General features: G+C 38.0%; 4 protein-coding genes across 4 annotated transcripts in view; 2 read left to right on the forward strand and 2 right to left on the reverse strand.

Moving 5' to 3' along the window:
• Positions 1-268: 268 nt before the first annotated feature.
• Positions 269-6,258, forward strand: LOC111807354 (phospholipid:diacylglycerol acyltransferase 1). The gene is made up of 6 exons (XM_023693051.2): positions 269-1,160; positions 1,881-2,103; positions 2,212-2,495; positions 3,619-3,928; positions 4,415-4,674; positions 5,540-6,258. The coding sequence occupies exons 1-6, from the start codon at positions 736-738 to the stop codon at positions 6,021-6,023; spliced, it is 1,986 nt and encodes a 661-aa protein (XP_023548819.2). The 5' UTR covers positions 269-735; the 3' UTR covers positions 6,024-6,258.
• Positions 6,259-8,015: 1,757 nt separating this feature from the next.
• Positions 8,016-11,000, forward strand: LOC111807391 (PHD finger protein ALFIN-LIKE 3). The gene is made up of 5 exons (XM_023693103.2): positions 8,016-8,339; positions 9,182-9,214; positions 9,460-9,688; positions 9,788-9,917; positions 10,491-11,000. Exons 1-5 carry the CDS (start codon positions 8,102-8,104, stop codon positions 10,755-10,757), a joined length of 897 nt encoding a protein of 298 aa, XP_023548871.2. The 5' UTR covers positions 8,016-8,101; the 3' UTR covers positions 10,758-11,000.
• Positions 11,001-12,381: 1,381 nt separating this feature from the next.
• Positions 12,382-14,006, reverse strand: LOC111807522 (uncharacterized). Its single transcript, XM_087128817.1, has one exon. It carries the CDS (start codon positions 13,582-13,584, stop codon positions 12,544-12,546), a length of 1,041 nt encoding a protein of 346 aa, XP_086984943.1. The 5' UTR covers positions 13,585-14,006; the 3' UTR covers positions 12,382-12,543.
• Positions 14,007-16,132: 2,126 nt separating this feature from the next.
• Positions 16,133-23,958, reverse strand: part of LOC111807193 (midasin-like protein) — a 43,436-nt gene continuing 35,610 nt past the window's right edge. The window contains exons 59-78 of the mRNA XM_023692796.2: positions 23,703-23,761; positions 23,510-23,620; positions 23,207-23,275; positions 22,951-23,107; positions 22,206-22,300; positions 22,007-22,119; positions 21,689-21,918; positions 21,375-21,596; positions 20,894-21,115; positions 20,652-20,810; positions 20,349-20,573; positions 19,934-20,221; positions 19,680-19,850; positions 19,293-19,499; positions 17,484-19,184; positions 17,121-17,402; positions 16,817-16,996; positions 16,587-16,685; positions 16,369-16,494; positions 16,133-16,272 (exon numbers count right to left, since the gene is read on the reverse strand). Coding sequence (XP_023548564.2) covers positions 16,240-16,272; positions 16,369-16,494; positions 16,587-16,685; positions 16,817-16,996; positions 17,121-17,402; positions 17,484-19,184; positions 19,293-19,499; positions 19,680-19,850; positions 19,934-20,221; positions 20,349-20,573; positions 20,652-20,810; positions 20,894-21,115; positions 21,375-21,596; positions 21,689-21,918; positions 22,007-22,119; positions 22,206-22,300; positions 22,951-23,107; positions 23,207-23,275; positions 23,510-23,620; positions 23,703-23,761 — 4,749 coding nt within the window. The 3' untranslated portion in view covers positions 16,133-16,239. The remainder of the gene's footprint in view (positions 16,273-16,368; positions 16,495-16,586; positions 16,686-16,816; positions 16,997-17,120; positions 17,403-17,483; positions 19,185-19,292; positions 19,500-19,679; positions 19,851-19,933; positions 20,222-20,348; positions 20,574-20,651; positions 20,811-20,893; positions 21,116-21,374; positions 21,597-21,688; positions 21,919-22,006; positions 22,120-22,205; positions 22,301-22,950; positions 23,108-23,206; positions 23,276-23,509; positions 23,621-23,702; positions 23,762-23,958) is intronic.

Raw genomic sequence — 23,958 nt, forward strand, 5'->3', positions numbered from 1 at the left:
CGTCGTACGTTTGCCAGGCACACGTGCTTCACGTGCTGGGGCTCAGAGACATGGAAATTAAAATCCGCTGCATTTGCGCACATGGAAGAAAGACGGTCCTCCATAATCACGTCCATCAATTTGGTTCCATCATTTCATTAAGATAGCCGGTCACGATGGATAACAAATATACAATAAACAAAATTTAACCAATAATATACTGCCACGTAATAAATTAATATATATTTAAAATCGAATTTATAAAAAACGATTCCGTCAAAATCTGAAAGCCAGTCCGGTTTGGTTTCTGCGCCATAATTTTGATTATCTTGCTGAGCAGTCGACAGCGCCTCCCGATCCGACCTGCCATTGATTGATAAGCTAAAGCTTCTGTTTGTACTACACAAAGTGACGACAAAGCTTTCGGATTATCTCTTGAAAGGCGGCGTTTATTTCTACTTTTTTAGGTATTTTTTTAGCTTTGAGTTGGCGCTGATTGTTTGCCCAGAAAAGCAACCTTTTCCGGGTTGGAAAGACGCATTTCTTCTTCATTACATACGGATTTTAACATAAACAAATGTTTAATTAGTTTGTTTTTCTTCCCGCAAGATCGTGTTGTTCGAATTTTGTTCCCTAGATTGTTTTGCTTCTTATAAGTTCCGGTGGAAAATGCGGTATATAGAGATTTAAATGATGTTATAGAGATGATTAGTTCATGAAATTTAGTTAGAGGTTCTTGATTGAGTACTTCCAAATATGTCTTCGATTCGTCGGAGAAAGGCGGTGGAAAAAGAACCCAAACTTCCGAAGGATGAAGATGACGGTAAGAAGTACAAGGTCGGCGGAAAAGTAAGGGAAGCTAAGGCAAAAAAAAAGTGGTCGTGTGTGGATAACTGTTGCTGGTTTGTTGGTTGCGTTTGTACGACATGGTGGTTCTTGTTGTTTATGTACAATGCGATGCCTGCATCTTTGCCTCAGTATGTGACAGAGGCAATTACAGGACCATTGCCGGATCCGCCGGGTATCAAATTGAAGAAAGAGGGATTGATGGTGAAGCACCCTGTGGTGTTTGTGCCGGGGATTGTCACTGGTGGGCTTGAACTTTGGGAAGGCCATGAATGTGCAGAAGGTTTGTTCAGGAAGCGTCTGTGGGGTGGCACATTTGGTGAAGTGTATAAAAGGTATTTGATAAAATGACCCTTCTCTGTACCATTGGATTGTTAAGTTTTAGTAAATATTCTACATGAATTAAAGAGTGATATATAGTTTGAGGTTTTAAGATCATTGATGAGTGTTGTGTGATTGATTCTTTAAGAATTCATCTGGATATTAATATTTTCAATGGACTGTTTGATGCTGTGTACATTCATAGAAATTGTTGGTTGGTAAATATGACTAAATTTGGTAGGCTTGTTGAACGTTGTTGATCAAATATTTTAAGATAAGAACACTTGTTTGAGATTCGAATCACTCCACAAGTAAGATCGATCATGTCAAGCTTGAATGATTCTAAACATGCAATCTAAACTACATAGAATTGCAAAGAAACTTAGCTATTGGTTAAGGGGAAGCACAAATGCTCTTTTTACTCCATTTTCCAATTATATCTTACATAGATAACATACATGGCTTTATAGAAAACTCTTAACCTTCCACGAGGCACTGACCATACTTAGCCACTATGTAAATTTAATCTATACGTAAATAAAAGCCTAAAAATATATTAAAGAAACACCTAATTATCATCCCCAAACTTTATAACCATCCAAAATAAATGAAACTTGATTATTCTTTAATGAATTGGAACATGTTGTGATAATTTGAACAACATTTCCTTTACATCTATCTTGAAGTTTATCTTGCATGATTGATATCTTGGTTCATTTCATTTTCCCTTGCAGACCTTCGTGTTGGGTAGAGCACATGTCATTGGATAACGAAACTGGATTAGATCCTCCAGGAATCAGGGTCAGGCCTGTCAGTGGGCTTGTTGCTGCTGATTATTTCGCTCCTGGTTATTTTGTGTGGGCAGTCTTGATTGCTAACTTGGCTCGTCTTGGTTACGAGGAAAAAACTATGTATATGGCTGCATATGACTGGAGGATTTCATATCAAAACACAGAGGTAATCATTTGGTGGAATACAATTTCATTGTTGATATAAATGGCATCATTTAGAATTACTAAATGTTTGTAATTGTTGGTTGATTATCTAAATTCTCAAATGATAAAGGTTAGAGATCAATCCCTCAGCAGGATAAAAAGTAACATAGAATTGATGGTTGCTACGAATGGTGGTAAAAAGGCAGTGATAATTCCTCATTCGATGGGTGTTTTATACTTCATGCACTTTATGAAGTGGGTTGAAGCACCAGCGCCAATGGGTGGTGGGGGAGGACCGGACTGGTGTGCTAAACATATAAAAGCAATTATGAATATTGGTGGGCCTTTTCTAGGTGTTCCCAAAGCTGTTGCTGGGCTTTTCTCTGCTGAAGCTAAGGATATTGCATTTGCCAGGTCTGACTCTATCACTTTGATTCCACTGTAGCTGAGTAATTTGACTGTTGTGTGTTGTCTGTGTTTCCATGGTTAAGGAAGAAAATTCCTCTTTCTATTGTAGGCACATGCATCTTGTCCTTGAATTTATAAGCATGGATGTTGTCTAGGGTGAACGGTGAACGTTTTAAATCAATTAACTCAAGTTGTCCATATACGTACTTTTATGCTACAAATCATCAGTGCAGCAATGTGTAACATCCCAAACCCACTGTTAGTAGATATTGTCCGCTTTAGCTCGTTACGTATCGTCATCAGCCTCACGGTTTTTAAAACGCGTCTACTTTGGAGAGCTTTCCACACATGTTCTCCTCTCCAACCGATGTGGGATCTCACAATCCACCCCCCTTGAGGGCCCAACCGTCCTCGCTGGCACACTGCTCGGTATCTGACTCTGATACCATTTGCAATAGCCAAGTCTACCGCTAGCAGATATTGTCCGTTTTGGCCCGTTACGTATTGTTGTCAGCCTCACGGTTTTTAAAATGCGTCTACTAGGGAGAGGTTTCTACACCCTTATAAGGAATTTTTCGTTCCTCTCTCCAACTGATGTGGGATCTAACAATCCACCCCCTTAGGGGCCCAGCCGTCCTCGCTAGCACACTGCTCGGTGCTTGGCTCTGTTACCATTTGTTACATTCTAAACCCACCGCTAGTCGATATTATCCGCTTTGGCCCGTTACGTATCACCGTCAACCTCACAGATTTTAAAACGCATTTACTAGGAAGAGGTTTCCACACCCTTATAAGAAATGTTTCATTCCCCTTATAGGATCTCACACAATGTTAGAGCATCCCTCTATACCAATAGTTTTAAGGCTCTAATTCTCAGCTTGTTGATTCTCCAAGTCTGCCTGGATGAACATCAAGTCACACTCATTTCCAATGTCGTTCAAAAGCTTTCACTTTTTTGGATCATGTATGTAGTTTCAAGGCTGCTCTGTAAACCAAAATGCGAACAGCTTTTAATTTCTGTGGGTTCACTTCATTGACAATAGCTTTGTTTGATATCAATCTACAAACATTGAGTCCATACGTTTTTGTTGACTCAAAGAGTTCACATCTCTTGCTTCCCATAATGCAGGGGCATTGCGCCGGTTTTCTTGGACAATGATCTATTTCGCATTCAAACATTGCAGCATGTAATGAAGATGACTCGTACATGGGATTCGACCATGTCAATGATACCCAAAGGAGGGGATATTATATGGGGTGGCCTTGATTGGTCACCTGAAGATGACCATGTTCCCAGCAAAAGAAAGCTAAAAAGCGATGATACGCACAATGGTGATGGAGATACTTCTTCAAAGAAAGTTCACTATGGAAGGATGATATCATTTGGGAAAGACATAGCAGAGGCAGATTCATCTGAGATCGAGAGGATTGAGTTTTTGGTAAACCTCTTTTCTTTAGCATAATAATTTTTACTTTTATTGTATTCTACAACAAGAGCGAGGACAAATGTTACAAATGGTATTAGAGCCAGACACCGAGCGGTGTGCTAGTGAGGAAGGTTGGCCCCCAAAGGAGGTGAAGTGTGAGATCCCACATTGGTCGAAGAGGGGAACGAAGCATTCCATATAAGAGTGTGGAAACCTCTCCCTACCAGACGCGTTTTAAAATCGTGAATTCACGATTTGTAAAACTTGTCCTACTAGGGAGAGGTTTCCACACCCTTATAAAAAATGTTTCGTTCCCTCCCCATAATAATTTTCTGTAGCATAATAATTTTTACTTTTATTAATCAATCCTTTGGTAACGTATAAATAAAAGCAAGCTTGCTATCTCCTTGTATTGGTGCATGAAAAACGAACCCAAATCAGTTGCCTTGATGATTTTCTTCAAGGAAGTCTTATGTTGTTTATCTTATTATCGTGTAGGATGCTATCAAGGGTCATAATGTTGCAAATACTACTTGCCACGACGTTTGGACTGAATACCATGACATGGGAATTGAGGGTATTAGAGCAATCTCAGATTACAAAGTTTATACAGCCGGATCTATGATAGATTTACTTCATTATGTTGCCCCACAATCAATGGAACGTGGGAGTGCCCATTTCTCTTATGGGATTGCTGACAACCTTGATGATCCAAAATATAACCACTACAAATATTGGTCGAATCCATTGGAGACGAGGTGCGAATCTTATCGTTCTTGATTTTACTCGAATATATAGATTTTAATCTTGCCCCAAGGGGTGGCCCCCTTGCCTTGGACTCTCTAGGTCATACCTACTTAGACTAGGTCATACCTACTTAGAGGTTTGAAGTTCGAACCTTCAAGTGAGCTTAATACCAATAACTCTTGATACCTCCCAAGGCCGAGCCTTGGGATGGGTATGGGTGTGCCCCGGATATAGGAGAGCAAAGCTTTGAATTCTGGTTTTCATAAAAAAGAAAATATATATAGATAGATTTAAGTTTCATAACTATCAGACATTTCTAATACATAACATTTGAAGAAAAAAGGGAAGAAAAAAGGGCGAAGATGTGGGGTGTAACTGCTCAAACCTACCGTTAACAGATATTGTCCTCTTTGGGCTTTTCCTTTTGAGCTTTCCCTCAAAATTTTTAAAACGTGTTACTAGGGAGAGATTTCCACACCTGTATAAAGAATGTTTCGTTCCCCTCTCCAACAAGATGTGGGATCTCACAATCCACCCCCTTCAAGGCACAACGCTCTAGCGTCCTTGCTGGCACATCGGACAATGTGCCAGTAAAGATACTAGCCTCCAAGGGGGGGTTTCCTTAGAAGGGTGTGACCTCTCCCTAGCAGCAGACGCATTTTAAAACCGTGAGGCTGATGGCGATACATACCGGACTAAAACAGACAATATCTACTAGCGGTAGGCTTGGACCATTACATGAGGAGCAAGGAAGGAACTTAATTAAAGGAGAAATCATGGGAGGAGATTGGATTGATGTGTTTGATCTATAAGAAAGAATCTTTATCCAGTCTTATGTTATATTAAACTTTTGTACAATATCAAACTGCCCTGCAGATTGCCAAATGCTCCAGACATGGAGATCTTTTCTTTATATGGAGTTGGAATACCAACCGAAAGAGCTTACGTTTACAAGCTATCTCCTGCTGCCGAATGCTACATTCCCTTCCAGATTGATACTGCAGCTAACGATGGTGATCACAATGGCTGTCTGAAGGACGGAGTCTACTCCGTCGACGGAGACGAAACCGTACCCGTTCTAAGCGCCGGTTACATGTGCGCGAAAGGCTGGCGGGGGAAAACCAGGTATAATCCTTCAGGAATCCGAACGTACGTTAGAGAGTATAATCATTCTCCCCCATCAAACTTGCTAGAAGGACGGGGCACGCAGAGCGGCGCTCACGTCGATATCATGGGAAACTTTGCGTTGATCGAAGATATAATTCGAGTAGCAGCCGGGGCGGAAGGGGAAGATTTAGGAGGTGATCAAGTCTATTCTGGTATCTTTAAATGGTCAGAGAAGATCAAATTGGCTCTGTGATATATGTTCTTCTGATATCATAATAGCAAATTCAGCGTACAAAAACTACGGTATTTTAGGACTCAATTGATTTTCATCAGAAATGGTTGAACCCCAAATTTTAGCATTCACCATTAGACATTAGAATTATTATATCTTGATGTATAAATATAAATTATTGAAACAAAAGCTTGAGATTGTAAATTTTACATTTTCTGTAATTTTTTTAATATTTAATTGTAATTATTTACCATTATTTGCTATGTTTTATTTTATGCATGAATGTGTGTCTATATACATATACATACACATACATTATTAGAGAGAAATTCGTTCAAGAAACAAAATGATAAAGCACTCTTAATCTTCAGTTGAAATTAACACCGGATCAACAAAGAGATGAAGCTAGAATTAGATTTTCTCATACGATCAAAGATCTAGAAACATTAGATTAGATTTCCTCTTACGATCAAAGATCTAGAAACATTAGAATTAGATTTCCTCCTATGATCAAAGATCTAGAAACATTATATGAAATTCGAATCAACCAAGAGATAAAACTACATTATATGAAATTCGAATCCTCTTACGATCAAGATCAGAATTAGATTTCCTCATACGATCAAAGATCTAGAAACATTATATAAAATTCGGATCAACCAAGAGATGAAGCTAGAATTAGACTTGATCGTTCTAGAAGTAAGATGATAAAGCTAGAATTAGATTTCCTCTTACGATGAAAGATCTAGAAGTAAGATGATAAAGTCCTCCTACATCAACGATCTAGAAGTAAGATTCTGTTTCCGCCTAGACGTAAGATTTTGAACCTTGTTCTAATTTTCTAGTAATATTTGAACCTTGAATTAGATTTCTTCCTACAAGATTTTGAACTTGTTCTAAATTTCTAGTAAGATTTTGAACCTGGTTCTAAATTTGATTGAATGACATGCAATTCAATTGATGCTCGAATTTCAAGGAAAACGTCTGATCTCAATTTCATTCATTTTCAATTTTATTCATCCACGAATCTAATTTTCAATTTCATTCATTTACCAATCTAATTTTTACCTAATAATTTCAATTTGTGGTATTTACAGTCTGAAGACGTTTGTGGCAATCCTCATCCCTTACATCTCCACAAAATCAACAATTATAAAATTTATGAAATTGAAAATAATAAAGTTTTCGGCCAATATTTTTGAATAATAAAGTTTTCTGGTGATATATTTGAGTGGAGGAGATAAACTTAAATCTATTGGACTTTGCAATAAAGTTTTCTGTTGATATTTTTGAATAATAAAGTTTTCCGTTGATAGTTTGAGTGGCTAAGAAGATAGACTCGAAATCTATTGGGCTCTGCTGTCTACGTTTGAATCTGACATTTTTTAATCTTTTCGACATTTTTAATGGTATAATAGGTCCAATTAGAACATTTGAAACACCGTCATTCTTATCACAAAATAAGGATTTCACTGTCCGACTTTAAAGTTTGGCTCGACCGCCAATAATTTTTTTAATGGACTAAAGTTTAATATTTTACGACAAAAAAAAAAAAAAAAAAATAGTATTTGGATATTTTGTTGCATTTTATTATTTTTATAATATATATACCCACACACGTACAAACAAATCACGTGAGAAATTTATAATATTTTATTCACACTAAAAAAATGATTATATATTCTAATATATATATATAATAACATTTTAATCTTGCCATACGAGCATAGTCAACGATAGTTGACTTGCATTGTTTTTTAAATACTAAAAATCTAAAATTGAAGAAAAAAAAAAAAACTTGGGATATTTGTGAAAAGAAATAACTAATTGGGAGGAATTTAAAAAAAAAAATTACAAAATTGGTAATTCGACTTTAAAAAATAATTTAATTTAATTTAATTTAATTTAATTTAATTTTTGTTTAAGATTCAGAAAATATATTTTGAATTTGAATAAAATTAGAATATTATTATTTTAGAAAAAGGCGTTTGGATCCGAAATACGGATATACAGAGAGATAATCCGACTTTGCCCTTCAACAAATTCAAATTTCTCTGTTCACGATCGATAACCATATATATATATATATATATGTATGTATGATCATTTTGCAGATTGAGATTTTTGATTTTGGAATCTCTCTCTCTCTCTCTCTTTGTTTAGGTAATCTGCAGTTTTTTCGTTTCGCTTTTGACTCTTTCGTCTCCGGAAGCCGCAGGGACGAGCAAGAAGAAACGGTCATGGATGGAGGTGGCGCAGTGCACAATCGCTCAGTCGAAGATGTTTTCAGTGATTTTAGGGGCCGAAGAAACGGCGTCATCAAAGCTCTCACCGTAGGTATTATTCTTTCCTTTTTATCGTTGTTGACTCTTTCTATGAGACGGAAAGAAACCAGCCGTGGTGGTAATTCATTGTATGTTTTTGCTGTTTTAATGGCTTTAGTACGCAATTTATGTCCTTCACCTTGCGTTTCGGAGTGGATTGTTTTCACCTTCGTTGTTTTTGGTTGATTTTTGCGTTCTTGTTTGTGACGTTTTCGTTTGGTTTTTTGAGAGAAAACGAGGATAGAAGAAAATGTGTTCTCGAATGCGCTACTCTTGGTTTACATGACTGTCGTGAGGTTTTGAGTCTCAGTCTAGTTTTCGCCGTATAAGCGTTGAATTGAATTATGAATTCTTCTCCTGAATGCGGATCATTTTTTTTTTTTTTTGGTCAAGTTGTGTACATGCATGGCCGTCTACAGACGGTAAGAGATAAGAGAGAGTATAGGAATTGTAGCCAGTGAGCTCTCTTCCTTTGCCTGCATTTTAAAAATTGTTGCGACTACTCTCTGCAACAATTCTGGTGCTTTGGCAAGGCTGCAAATCCTACAAGTATACGTTCCTATAAGTTTGTTGATGACTTTTGTATCAATCGACTAATTTTTTTGTTGGAATGAAGTACTTGATAAATGTAGAATGAAAACTTATCTTGTTCAGGTAGTCGAGAGGTCTTTATTTGGTTTTATGTTATCCATATTTTGTGTCTTGCTGATTTTCTTGTTCAAGAAGAGCAAAGGGTGGACGCTTTATTTCTATAACTTTGATTGGGAGCTAGGAGCGGTTGGTTGTTTGGACCTTGGCTTTTGGTTACATTTGGGAGTTGTGAATATCTAATTCTCTTCAGTTTTATCATTGCAGATGTTGAAGAATTCTATCAACAATGTGATCCTGGTACAGTCCTAAATCTCTGTTTGCTTCTTCTTATCTAAGCCACGAATTTATTGTGTATGAAGTTGAATTGTGTCTCCTTGTTATCTGCAATGTCAGCTTTTGTCCCCATCCCCATTCGTTTGATTTAATATGCATTCAATTCGTCCATTTTTCTTTGGTTAAGTTCTAGATTTTACGTTCTTGGTCTTTTGTTTAGAACATCCTTTCTAGCTAATTAATTTATAACGGTTATTTGGTGCTTACAGATAAGGAAAATCTATGCTTGTATGGATTTCCAAATGAAGTATGGGAAGTTAATTTACCTGCAGAAGAAGTTCCTCCAGAACTTCCAGAGCCGGCGTTGGGTATTAATTTTGCAAGAGATGGCATGCAAGAAAGGGATTGGTTGGCTTTGGTTGCTGTCCATAGTGACTCTTGGTTGCTCTCTGTTGCCTACTATTTTGGTGCGAGATTTGGATTTGATAAAGCTGATAGGTACTTCGATTTTGAATTTTGTTCATATAGGAGGAGTCCTTTCAACAACCATGATGGATGATCTTGCTATAAAATGTTTTGCCTTGTTCTTCGATGCAGGAGGCGGCTTTTCAATATGATCAATGATTTGCCAACTGTATTTGAAGTAGTTACAGGTCTTGCAAAGAAACAAGTCAAGGAAAAGTCATCAAGTGCGAATGGTAGCAAATCCAAGTCGAGCCTTAAAACGGTATGTGAGTAGGTCTTCAGTTTTCAGTTGGTTGACAGATTACTCTATTTCTGAATGCAATCTTCTTGATTTCGTATCTGTACCAAACGATGTAGCTTAGATACTTCCCCACCTGCTTCGACATATAGAAAAAGAATTGAGCTGGGGCAATGATGTTAGTTATGATAGGTCTTCAGTTTTCAGTTGGTTGATAGATTTCACTAGTGGTACTCTATTTCTGAATGCAATCTTTTTGATTTCGTATCTGTACGAAACGATGTAGCTTAGATACTTCCCCACCCGCTTCGACATATAGAAAAATAATTGAGCTGGGGCAATGATATTAGTTATGATAATGCTTATCGCCCGTTGGACAGTCTCCAATCCTTCAGTTTGTCAACTGTCTTAATTTGTGATCAATTTAGTTCATGCCTGTACCTGGGGCTCACCATTTCCCCTCCACCTAGTCAACTTAGAAACCCGAAACTGAGCAAGGATGAAAGATACCCTATAAGCTTATTGGCGTGATGCAATTTACACGATCGATTGCTTGTATGATTACTTATATTCTTTCTATGTTTCAACTGTTTTCAGAGGGAAACTGAAACGCAAGGAGTGTATGTGAGACAGCCCCTGGCAAGGGAAGACGTAGAGGCGTTGTACGAAGAAGACGAAGATGAGCACGGCGACACCTTGTGTGGGGCGTGTGGTGAGAATTATGCAACAGATGAGTTTTGGATTTGCTGTGATATCTGTGAGAAATGGTTCCATGGAAAGTGTGTTAGAATAACTCCTGCAAAAGCCGTGCACATTAATCAGTACAAATGCCCATCCTGCAGCAGCAAAAGAAGCCGCATTTAAACAATGGGAAAGGAAATTTGTGTTTTGATAATGGAATCACAGGGCAAATGCTCTGTTGGCTTTTAAAGCACATTTCAGGGTTTTTCCAGTTTTCTGCCTTCTCAGTTTCTATGTAAAGTCAATATTTCTATAGTCTTTTAGATTGCCTCTTAGTCTTTCCTTTTAATGCTTCGTAGTTATAAGTACTCAGTGCTTAGGAGATTGGTTTTTTTTTTTTTTTTTTTTTTTTTTGATGGAATAAATAGGCTAATATGAGTATTTTTTTTAGATTATTTTTTTTAGATTCAAATTTTCGTACTCACGCCTAGCTAACTTGAGCAAAATTCATCAATTGATTCAATTTCTTGTACTCACGGCTAACTTAAGCATAGCTCATCAGTATTTGTTTAGATTCAAATTCTCGTACTCAATGCTAACTTAAGCATAATTCACTAGTATTTCTTTGGATTGTAATTCTCGTACTTATAACCAGAGCATAGCTCATCGGTATTTGTTTAGATTCAAATTCTCGTACTCACAGCTAACTTAAGCATAATTCACCGATATTTCTTTAGATTGTAATTCTCATACTTATAACTGAAGCATAACTCATCAGTATTTGTTTAGATTCAAATTTTCGAACTCACGACTAACTTGATAAGATATGTATCACAAGCACAAGGGCTATAGCTCAATTGGTAGATAAGATATGTCTCACAAGCACAAGGGCTATAGCTCAGTTGGTAGAGCAACTCGTTTACACGCGCGTCAATGTTTTTCAGAGAAGTACATCATGTAATAAAAAAGGTTGATCTTATTGAGAAATCGATGTCTTACTCCATTACTTTTAGGGAACAAAACAAGAGAACAGTAGCCTTTGATAAAAGAAAGGTTCATCAGTGCCCCATTTAGGCACTAAAAAAAAATCATCACTAAAAAAAAATCATCATTGATTTGAGATATTGATAAGGTGAATACCCAGTCTATTCAATGCTAGCATAATGAGTACATAACTCACCAGTATATCTTTAGATTGTAATTCTCGTACTAATAATCCGAGCATAACTCATCAGTACTTATAATCCGAGCATAACTCATCAGTATTTGTTTAGATTCGAATTCTCATACTCACAACTAACCTCAACATAACTCATCAGTATCTCTTTAAATTCGAATGCTCGTACTCACGGCTAACTTGAGCATAGTTCATCAGTGTTTCTTTAGATTTGACTTAGCATAGTTCATCAATGTTTCTTTAGATTCGAATTCTCATATTCACGGCTAATCTGAGCATAACTCATTAGCGTTTCTTTAGATTCAAAATCTCGTACTCACGGCTAACTTGCGATTCAAATTCTCGGTATAGCCCACCATGCCCAAAACCCACCATGCCCAAAACTAGAAACTTCTAACCCAGAGTCCCACTCCACCATTATAATTTCAATTATCATTAACAACCCAATAAGGTATAGGCCCACTTATATAATACATGAATGTCTTTTCTGGTCGTTATGATTAATGTTGTTGAAATCTTCATTTATACAACAACAATCTCTTAATCCATCTGGATAATCTCCAGTTCTTCAATTTTTTCTTTGAAAATCCATGAAAAAAACTCTAAAAACATATATATAGCGGCGGAAAATGGAAGAAAAAAGCTACCAATTTTACAGCAAGTAATTATTTCTATACATTTTATATATGAACATTGCCATACCTTGCATTACATCAACAAAAAGGAGAATTATCAGAAACAGTTCCAGGAAATGACATGATGATCATCATCATCTTCCTGCTGTTTGTTTGTTCAGCTTGTTAATCCCTCTCGATTCTTGGTTGATAGCCGTTTCAAGAACTCATATGTAGTGATCATAGTTGTTGCAGACATCGACATCGACGCGCATCGCGGCGCCAACCCTCGGTAGCATGCCGTCCACCCGCCTTCCCTCACCAGATTTCTCAATGTCTGTCCAATTGTTGGCCCTCGTCTACCATTCTCATCCCCATCCAAAACTTGCAATCTCGTCTTGATTGTATCGAGCGGCATTGTTATCAGAGCCGAGATACTCCCCGCCATTGCTGCGCTCGCGCCCTGTACTGCGATCACCGTCTTGGAGTCCGGTCTGTAAACGTTTGAACTTCCATTTTCATTGCCTTCATCAAGCTTCTTTGAGTAATAGCATCCAATTCCACCCCATACTAACCGCTGTGTTACATAATAAGAAGCCCACCACACTGCATTCGACGGTGCGTATGTCAAAATCGATATCCCGAAACCTCGGTAGAGACCTCGGAGACCATCGGCATTGAGGATCTTACGGAATGCATCGACTCCATTGATGTAACGAGTCGAGGAAGGATTAGGATTGTTGAAATGAGTTTGAACCATGAGTCTCTGACTCACAACATCAACAGGAGTCCACACAAGCTGAGCAGCCATTGCAGCACTCAATCCAGCAGCTGCATTAGCAATGGTAGCGGCAGTGGCCTCGGGAAATCCGACTCTAACAGTGGCAGTCCCTACATAGCTCTTAGTAAACTCAAGAGCTCCCATGTACAGAGCCCTAGCCGGGATAGTCCCCATCAGAGAAGTCCCGAATCCACGGTAGAGAGCTCGGAAACCTTCGTGCCGGACAAGGTGGAAGGCGGTTCTGATGCAAGAAAGCTGCGAATGAGCGACCTGTTGTCGAGTTTTCAACACTACCATAGGGTAAAGAGACGCAGAAACACCTGAAAACAACGCCGCACCGAGGAAGAAGAATTTGGATTTATCGAGCATTTGCCAATCGATTTCGGCCGGAATATGAATCTCCTGCGGCGATTCTTCCTCCGCCGCTCCTAAATTCATCTTCGCCACCTTTACAAAGCTTCACTGAAACAAAAAAAAAAAAAAAAAAAAAAAAAACCAGAAACAGAACGGAAAATGAACGATCGAGATTTTTCTAAACTTCAAAGCTCAAATCTCCGGCGCCAGTTCTTCAGTCTACAACCGAATCTAGAAAACGTGTGACGAAGAAGATGAAGGTAAACTGTACAAAAATTTCGATTAATATACAAATTTGACAGAGACGGATCTTGAATTATTCAATTCCGAAGAGTTTTTTTCCTCTTGTGGAACCAGGTTTTCGATGGAATACAGTCGATGACGTATTGTTCCACCATTTCCAGGTGAAACGAAAACATCCACAGCAGAAGAATTTTGTCGCGAACCAGAGGAATTGAGATTGAATGTAAGAGGGAATTTTAGGGCTCCGATTGGGTGGCAATGGCGGTCGGAGATGAAGAAGGGAAACCGGATGAGCGTGGAAAGAGAAGCAAGGCAAAGATAAAGGAGGAGGAAAAGATGACTGACACGTGGCGGTATTGGATTAGGAAAAATGGCTTGCTTTGCTTCTTTAGGGTTTTCCATCTTTGTTGGGCCGCAAGGCGGCGGGTCGTTCGAACTAATGAGTGACGTGTAAACCCTATCCATCGAGACCGTATTTCCGGGTTTTTATCCTCTGCGGCGCATGTACTTGAAACTCCACCAATCATATTTGATTGTTTTACAAGTTTTTTTTTTTTTTTTTTTTTTCTCTCTCTCTCCTTATAATTAAAGCTTTTACAAATCTTATGGAAATATATTTCACCAATATCACTTTCATCATTAGTAGAGCTAGACGGGGTCAAGAAGGTAGCCTATAACTAGCTCGTTGGTTTCATGCACATAGTTCGCTACATCTTAGTCGATCTTAAATTCTTCACCATTGAAGTCAAGAAACTGACATTGTTGCTACTTTTCAATGGTGTTACTATCTAGATCTTTCTAGTTGTTGCTAGTAATGTCACCATAGGCAAGGAGAATACAAGAGTTTGTTTTTGTGTCGTAAATGTGGGTTTTACGACGATGATCACCTGATATGGAGCAATTTGGTTAACATTTTTTTATAGAATAATGGTTTGGAAACCTCTACCTAGCATACGCGTTTTAAAAACTTTAAGGGGAAGCCCGAGAGGGAAAACCCAAAGAGGACAATATCTGCTAGCAGTGGGCTTAGGCTATTACAAATGGTATCAAAGTTAGGCACTGAGCAATATGTCAGCGAGGAGGTTGACCCCCAAGGGGTAGACACGAGGCAGTGTGCCTAGGGTCCTTGATGGGGGTGGATTGGGGGATACTACATCGATTAGAGAAGGGAACAAGCGCCAACAAAGACGTTGGACCCTGAAGTGGGTGGATTGTTAAATCTCATATCGATTAGGGAGGAGAAAGAAACATTCTTTATAAAGGTGTGGAAACCTCTCCCTAGCATACATGTTTTAAAAACCTTGAGGAGAAGCTCGAGAGGGAAAACCCAAAGAGAACAATATCTGCTAGCGGTGAGTTTAGACTATTACAATGGTATGAGAGTCAAGACACTGGGCAATATGCCGCAAGGAGGTTGACCCCCAAGGGGGTAGACATGAGGTAAAGTGTCTAGCATCCCTGTAGGGTAGATTGGAGAATCCCACATCGATTGGAGAAGAGAACGAGCGTCAACAAAGACGCTAGGTCTTGAAGGGGATGGATTGTGAAATCCTACATCGATTGGGGAGGAGAAAAAAACATTCTTTATAAGGGTGTGAAAACCTCTCCTCTGCCGGCGTATTTTAAAAATCTTGAAGTTTGTCAAGTATTACAAGGATAATCATAGCATGCTTTCTTTGTAAGTTATTTGTTATCTTTATCAGAAAATAGAAAGTTTCTTAGACGCTGTCCTTTTCCATGACTCTACTGGCACTTCACTAATTTCCTTTCTTCTTGTGAATCCAATCACTAAAGCATCTGATGTTGTTAGCAATTGATTGCAATGTTACTAAATGGACTAACCTGCAAGGACCCAAATACAAGCACCTATTATAGAATAACAAGGGCAGCTATAAGTAACCTTTTTAATGGTGATTGAAACGATCAGCCAAGTTTGAAGCTTAATTAAAATTGATACAAAATGCCAAATTTAGGGTAAAATATGAGATTTTACCCAAAACTTCATACTTTCATCCCTATATTTTAGTTATAGGCTACCTTCTTGGCCCCATCTAGTTGAAAAGAATTTAGGTAAAAGCACGATCCAGATATCATTCATACTTGTAAGATACAATCCAAAGAGGACGATTTGAATACGTAAAGTACAATATGGGGAATTGAATGGAGAAGGTTTTTCTAATTGGAAGGAGTACTAATTCAATGGAAGAAAGAGGTAAGGCTACACAAAGGCCTTAAAGGAATGGATAGATGAAGCTATAAGATCACATTCGTAGAGCCAAGAAGGGGCTTTGAACAATAAAGCCTTTTGAGGGACAATAATTGATGGAAACTTATGATAAAAAACAGTGACCCAACAGGGAAGATAAGAACCAGGAGGCAGACAAGACAGTGAAGGAAACTTGTGATCTATATTGATAATAATTATGAACTCAGTTACATTTTTGTAGCGTAGAATGTCAATATAAATCCAATGTTTCCCTCTAAAGTTGCCTAAGTTCAGTCCCCAGAATTCTGCATAAGCTCAAACCACTGCAACACAGAAAAAAAGAGCATTAAAACAAGCAAAAGGAAAAGAGAACTCATCTGATATGAGAGACAAGTTTTTGCCATTGGTTTTGTTTTTACCTGTCTCAGAAGATCTCCAAGAGTCCTAGGAAGAGCTTCGATGTTCCTTAGAATTATGTAATATGGGAATGGAAAGGAATCCATGTACTTTGAGAACTTAATATTCCCACCTTCAAAAGAAGCTTCCTGAAAACCAGAGAGTTCGTAGTAAATGGGAAGAACATTTGAATCTAAATCCTCGGAAAGGAAGCGAAGTTATCGAGCGAAAAATGGAATACCATGAGGTCCATGATGGACTCTTGCGGACTATCGAGAAGCAAAAACGCAACCATACGTTTCCGACTTAGAATATCCCTCACGTAACGTTTCAAGTTTTCCTGTTAAAGGAAAAATGATGTTTATGAAAATAATCCAATGAACAGTTCATGTCTCAAAGAACAGGAAAAAAGTATTAGACTGCCAATGTTTTGTCCAGTGACAGAGAATAATAACTGAGAAAGTGCATCACCTTTTCATGAAATCGTCCATCTGCAATTACTAAAACAAGCTGCTGTAGGGGATTGAATCCAGATGGAAGACGTGCTTTGGTGACTGCGTTATCCAGTGTGTCGTTGAGATATTTCAATAGGTCGACAACAGGTTCGTCGGTGATGCTGTTCTCTTGTTTGAATGTTAAATTGGAGATCATCTGTATACACATTCATCAGATATAAAAAGGGTTTGAGCGTCTGATATATTTTAGATACGGCGTTACGGCGTAAGTGTAACGAAAGCATAAAGAGTCGAACATTAAGCAACAGATAATTCAATACCTGGACACCAGCCTCTGCCGTGAATGCGTGATCAAAATCATGCAGTAACCTTATGTTTCCTTTCTTCCCAAAGCTTGCAACTGCTAAGCTTCCCATTTCTAGTTGGGACATGGCGCGGCATACAGTCACTAAAGCTTCAATGGCGACATCTCCACAACAACTTTCAGACATGCTCCGGGAATCATCCACGGCGATAACAATTTGGTAATCACGTTTGTTCGGCCTCGTCCTTCTCATCCATATCTTATCTTTGCGATAATGACTTGCTATATAGGGAATGACCTGAATGCATTCCAAGCAATGTTTTTAGGAGTTTCTTTGGAAGAAAATGACAAGTTTAAGAGAAGATTGCATAGAAGATACCTTTTTCATATTGATCCTCTTGCCAGTTTTGTAATCCCCCTGGAGCTTGCTGGCAAGAGTTGGCTCCATGACGAGACGCAGTTGTTCGGCCAACTCCTGAGATAACCTAGTCGTGCGCAGTTCGTATTTCCGCCAGAGAGAGGTTGCATTATCTTTCATCTCATTAGGGACTACTTCAGTATCGTTCACTTTCCCCAACTCATCGTCACTGACAGAGAGCTTTTCAAATTTACGCATTGGCTCATTCAAGTAAGTTCTATTGACGGATACCAAATTATCCGAAATGGGTGTAGAATCACCATCTTCAGTTTTATGAATTTCTTGAGATTCCTCTTCAGTTGGATTCTCCAAATTTGAAACAGGTACGGGATCATCTACCGTACTCTTATGAATGGAGGAACGACTCAAAGCATGAGTTCCAAGATCTTGTTTCTCAGACTCCATTGGCTCAGCGATGTCAGACTTCATGGCAGCAGTACTATCGTTGTCAAAATTATTATCATTGGCAGCTCTATCAATCTGCTCCGATGTTGCGGGTCCCATTGCCTGAGCAGAACCCTTTTCCAATTCAGAAACAAATCCATACTCTTCTGCTTCTTCGTCTTCCATCTCATCTTGTACATCTGCATTATTTGCCTCAAGATCAACCGAAACTCTTGCTCTTTCCTTCCACGTATTCAGTGCATCACCAACATTCCGATAAGGATTTGGTTGCATTTTCTGAAAAGACGACGCTTCACGCTGAGGCAATTGAGTATTTAAAGGATCATCAGTGAATCGCCCACCACTCGATGAGTCTGCTGCCAAGATATCAGTCTCAGAAGCATCACCACTAGGCATGCCTCTTGATGGAGCACCATCATTTTGTATTTCATTACTTCTAGACAAGCTTTTCTCAAGGTCAACATTCCTAGAGTTTGACGACTGCAAGCCACCGTTTGGTTGAGTAGCAGATTCGGCATTTTGCGCGTTTTCACCTGCCCCTGTCGCATCATTCATTGGTGCCATTGCATTCAGTTGATTATTTTCCTCACGCTCACCATCCTCAATGTCCATTTCAGAGGTTTCACGCTCGGCCTCAGCTTCAGTCATATTTTCATCTATTGGATCGGTCACATTCTCCTCAACATTCCCATTCTCGATATTGTTTCCATCCTCTTCAAGATCATCTTGCACAGAAGATGCATCCCCTTTTTCATCCATCTCCAGATCTGAACATTCATTTGACTCTTCATGCTTCGATTCTGGTGGTTCAGAAAATTCTTGCTCTTTATCAAATTTCATCTCCTCATCTTCCTCTCCATCGAAAGAGTCAGGATTAATTTCACCTTCATCATTCTGTTCTTTTTGTTCATCATTATCTGACTTACCATTTTCATCTGCAGAAGCTGAAAGTTCATCATTGGCTCTAAGTTCAGAAGAGCCAACATCCTCATTCTCAACTGGAGGCCCTGATTCAACTTTTTCATTCGCATTATCAGGACATTCATCTTCGTCCTTGTTACACATTTTCTCACCAACTACATCACTTTCAGCTCCTGTTTCGCCCAGAGCGGACTCCAATTGCTCATCTCCATCATCTTCATTGTCCTCCTCAGAATCCTCACTAACACTAAATGTTTCTGCATCAAAATCTTGCTCCATTTCAATACCTTTATCATTTTCACTTGGGTTTTCATTTGGAGCATCTAGCTCACTTGCCTGAACAACAAATGTATTATTAGAAAAATCAATAAAGAATTGAAAACAACAACAAACAGTAAGTCTGATTATAAAGGAAAGGGCCTTGTTCGATTATGCATAGCATACCTTCTCATTAGCACCAAGCAGCTGATCCTCATCCATCATCTGGTCACTCACATCATTTAATCCTGCACCCTCTCCCATACCAGTTCCACTTGCATCTTGAACATTTTTATCCGTACCATCATCGTCTGGATCTTTAGTAGGAATGCCAAATCCTTCAGAATACAGATTAGCTAAGACTGTTGCTAGCACATTGGTTGTTACTGATACCTGGCATTGAAATTTTTTAAGACCATAAAAAGGTGACCTAAGAAGATTTGAGATAAACAGTGGTAATAAATGAAATGCAAATGCCACTGATTTACTTCAAATTGTAAATCAATGTTCATGATATATGGTACAGCATGATTTTTCAGTTGAAGGGATATAATTGAGTTACAACAAACCTACCGAGCAATTGAAGTCAAGTACGTCTTGTAGCAGACGCTCACCAATATCCTTCATTAAGTTTAAAAGTACATGTAATTGCTCAAAGCAAGCGCCTAATTGCAACGGCAGTATGCGATCTTCAGGGAGAGAATTGCCCTCGAGTTTTGTACCAGAAGTATAAAGCAGTTTATCCTGAACACAGAACTCCAAATGAAAAACCAGGCCACGATTTCAGAAAGAAAATGTAGAAAAACGAGAGAGAAATATCAACTTACAGCAAAAGAGATTGTCTTGAGAAGCTTTTCACATAAAGTGTCCAAGCTCAAATTTTTCATAAACAAGCCCAATAAAGATTCCCAGGAAGTAACATTCCCTATATTTTCTGCAGGCAAACTATTCTCAGAGCATGATGAATTGAAATTTTCCAATGCGCTGAAAATGTGTCTGAAAGTGTCCTCAAGAGCTTCATTAAATCTGCTACAAATCTCGGAAAAGTTTTCACCAATTCTAGTACGGCTTCCTGCCTCCAGACCAGATCTGAACTCTTCCTCAACAAGACTCGACTGCAAAAAAAAAAAAAAAAAAAAATTAAATTTTCAAATGACCATCTTTGAGAAGCGGAATTCACTTATGAGCATCTGGCATCGGTCAACAAGAAATAACGGGGATGAAAAATTATTTAAGGCAAACCTTCTCAAATACTTCATTAAAATGACCAAGCAGAATATTTTCAACTGAGCTTTGATTAGCAACACGCTTGGACAAAGCAGAGTGATGCTCCCTGAAGATATTGATAACTTCAAAATTCTGAATGACAAGCTCTTTCATTTGTTCTGTAACAACGTATGGTTGCAAGACACAAGCAGGTGTAGATATAACTTCCTTCTGGCCGAGAAGGCAATTATCAAGGCATTCCTGCAACATGGATTTCATAAATATAGAGCAACAATCGCTGCATCCAAATAATACAAAATGAAGTATTAAATTCTAAACCTTTGACTTCTGGAACTCTGGCATAAATTTCTCTATTGCTTCTAGAATCCAATTTGCTTCAGATTTGATGCTTTGGCAGGACTCCAAATGCACATTTTTAAAGGATTTTAGCAGGATTGATTCTTCGTAAGCCATTGTACTCAAACTGTCGAAGATTTTCTGTAAAAATCCAAAAGACGGTCAAACACTTTACTCAAAACGATGAAATAAAGTTGATATCAGACAATGAAAATCAAACTGACCTTCTGCTGCCACATGCATCTATATATGATGTCCTGATTACAACTACTTCTGCTTTCAGAACCAATCCGAGCACTGGAAACCTTAGAACTTGAGTACAACTTTTCCAAAAGTGATGCACAACTTTTCAAGTGATTCAAATGTTTAGCAAAGTGATCCGCAACAGTGTGTTGCTTTTTCTGTATTACAACAAGTTGGTGCAAAAAAGAGCATGACCGCTCCACCTGGAAAAGAAAAAACCGAGATATAAGGGCCAGTAAGTTATGGATCCATGAAACATAAAAAAACTGGACACAGAAGAAATCCAACCACAGTGCAGTATGTTATAGCAGGACAATATTATAAAAAACAAGAAAGGAAAAACATTCTTTGTTTAGTACGGAAAACCAATGTCCCAGAGACATAGACAAGAAATCATGCTGGTCACTTGACGGCTGAATTTCTAACAATATTGATTACCGGCACTTTCAAAATAGGAGTTACCTGCTCCCGGGTAACATCTTTATGAGAGTTCAAGCAAATCTGCTGCAAGTGCAACACTGCTTTTACACTCTTGAAATAGCATTCAATGGTTTCACTTCTTTTCGCAGCCAATCCTACATTCTGAAAATCATCTGAAACTTTACGTGGCAATCTACTTTGAGACAGAAGCAAATACTGAATGTCATCTGATTGCTGAAGGAACCACCAGGATTTAGGATTCTCCTGAAAGGGCCAAACAAATATTTAAGCAAACACGACAAAAATCTAGATGGGCTTCACAATTTAAGGAAAATTTAACATCTGAAGTAAAATACCTCCAAATAAATAGACTTGTGCCTTGACAAACCACTAGCTTCCAAAAGCTTTAGAAGTTCAGACAAGGCCCTCCGCTTCCCTTGGCTCTTTTTTGATTCCTTCCAAATATCATCGCAAGAGATTGCCCTCTGGTATATTCTTTCAATTGTAAAACTTAAAGATTTCCATTCTTCTTGGTAGGAAATGGACTGCGATTGAGATTCTGATTGCTGAATAACACTAATCAAATCTGAAAAGTTGCAATATTTTTATATTGATAAGCATTAAATTGGAAACAGAACTCAACGATAAGAAAATATAAATATGAATAAAAGGACCTTCAGCACTCTTCAAACTTGAGAATGATAACTTGTATTCAGGGGTTCCATTTAGGTACAAATTTTGAACCACGCCTTGGACACTTTTTCTCCAGTCAGTAAACCAATTAAACCTAAGAACCAATCAAGGAATATTAGGAATTTTAATACAAGAAGTTCTCAGTCACAAGGAACAGCAGGAAGACGAAAAAACACTAACCTGTCTTCTGCACCAGATTGAAGAGATTGTATTTTGGTCCCTTTTTTCCCTGCATCTTGGTTTAAGAAAAGCAGCACAGGTTGCTGCAACAGATCCTATAATAAAAAAGAGAAAAAGTAGAAACAAAAGAAAATTATAAGAAAAATGTCAACGCTTGATCTATAATGTTGATCGCTATAATTTTTTCTAATAGTGGATGCAACCCAAAGGTCACACTTGCCTACATTTCCAAATTTACTTTAAAAGAAATTTTTGCGAAGTCTAATTTAGACCGATGTTTTTCTTACTTACTTTCAGAGAATTACATGTCCAAGAAAGACTAACTAAATCTAAATCGATAAATAATCTAAATTCACTAGATACTAGTAATCTAAATAAATCTCTAGATAGTAGGCAACAAGATAAGATAAATCTACATAAATCTCTAGTTAACAATAAATCTAAATAATAATCCCTAAATAGCAAGTAACTAAATCAAAATAACAATCCTTAGATATAAAATAACAATCTCTAGATACTAGGTAACTAAATCCCACTACTTTATCCCCTTGGAAACTAGGGGTAAACAAATATCCCTTCTACACTCCCCTCAAGCTGAGTAGTAGATATCATTTATTCTCAGTTTGAGCTCAATGAATTACACAAATATCTTGAGACTAATTCTTAAACTGATTTGAGCTCAATGAAGGCACCAAAGACCCTAGAAACGTATAAAAGCAAGTTGAAGTCATTATTTATCACTTACACTGTATTTCTTAATAAGCTTCCTGAGCTTCAGCCTACTTCTTCTTGAGTTCTCCAGAGAACAATAATTCTCAACACGTTCCCAACGACATAATTTCTGAATTTCCTTCAACTCTGTTTCAATTTTCTTCCGACAACCTTCTATATGCTCCAATATTCTGAAGTGGGAAAAAAAATCATATCCCATGATCTATCAATACAAGAAGCATCCAATATTCTAAAGTGAGAAGAAAAATATCATATCTACTGAAACTCACATTGGTAAAAATTGCACATAATATCCAAATAAGTTGTACAAGGCCTTCAATAGTTCCACCTCATAAGGACTGCATTCAGACAATTTCATTATTAGAAGGAATGAGTTCAAAATACAAATTACCGAAGAAACTAATCATCATCGAGCGAGAGGGGCTACTTTAACCATAAAACTTGAATTTGTTTGACCCAGGTCTTCATAGAATGTAAGAATGAACAATAACCACACACAATCCATTTTGTCCATCTTCCTATTTATACCACTTCTCACAAACAAGATTTAAGAAAAGAACTTTTTGTGTTACCTGGAAACTTTAACGCATGCACCAATTCTAATTTGTCCAAGGAATGAAAAAAGAAGCTCAAGGCGTTTCCTGAATTCCCCAACACTTGATGTATTTATGAAATCCTCCAAACTGCAATAAACATACTACTGTTGATATTAGCAGACGTATAAAAAACATTTGGAGAGCAGGGTTTAATAGGTAAAGAACATGCCTGCTGATGGTAGAGTCCGAATGCCAATGCCGTAGAATAGAAAAAAGAGGAAACCATAACTGCAGCAAAAATGAGGCAGAAGTATTTTATTAGTACTAAAAAATGTAATATATAAGTTGTTCAGGACAAGAGGCACTTGGTAAGAAGAAGACACGCAAGTATCTGCGCTTCAGCCACTTGAGACCTTGTTTAGCAATATCAAGGGGGAAAACCATCCCTTAACCATTGAAGGTCAAGACTAAAATAATCAAATTAA

This window comes from Cucurbita pepo, chromosome 12 (assembly GCF_057944985.1).
Source record: "Cucurbita pepo subsp. pepo isolate OVF chromosome 12, ASM5794498v1, whole genome shotgun sequence".
NCBI lineage: Eukaryota > Viridiplantae > Streptophyta > Magnoliopsida > Cucurbitales > Cucurbitaceae > Cucurbita > Cucurbita pepo.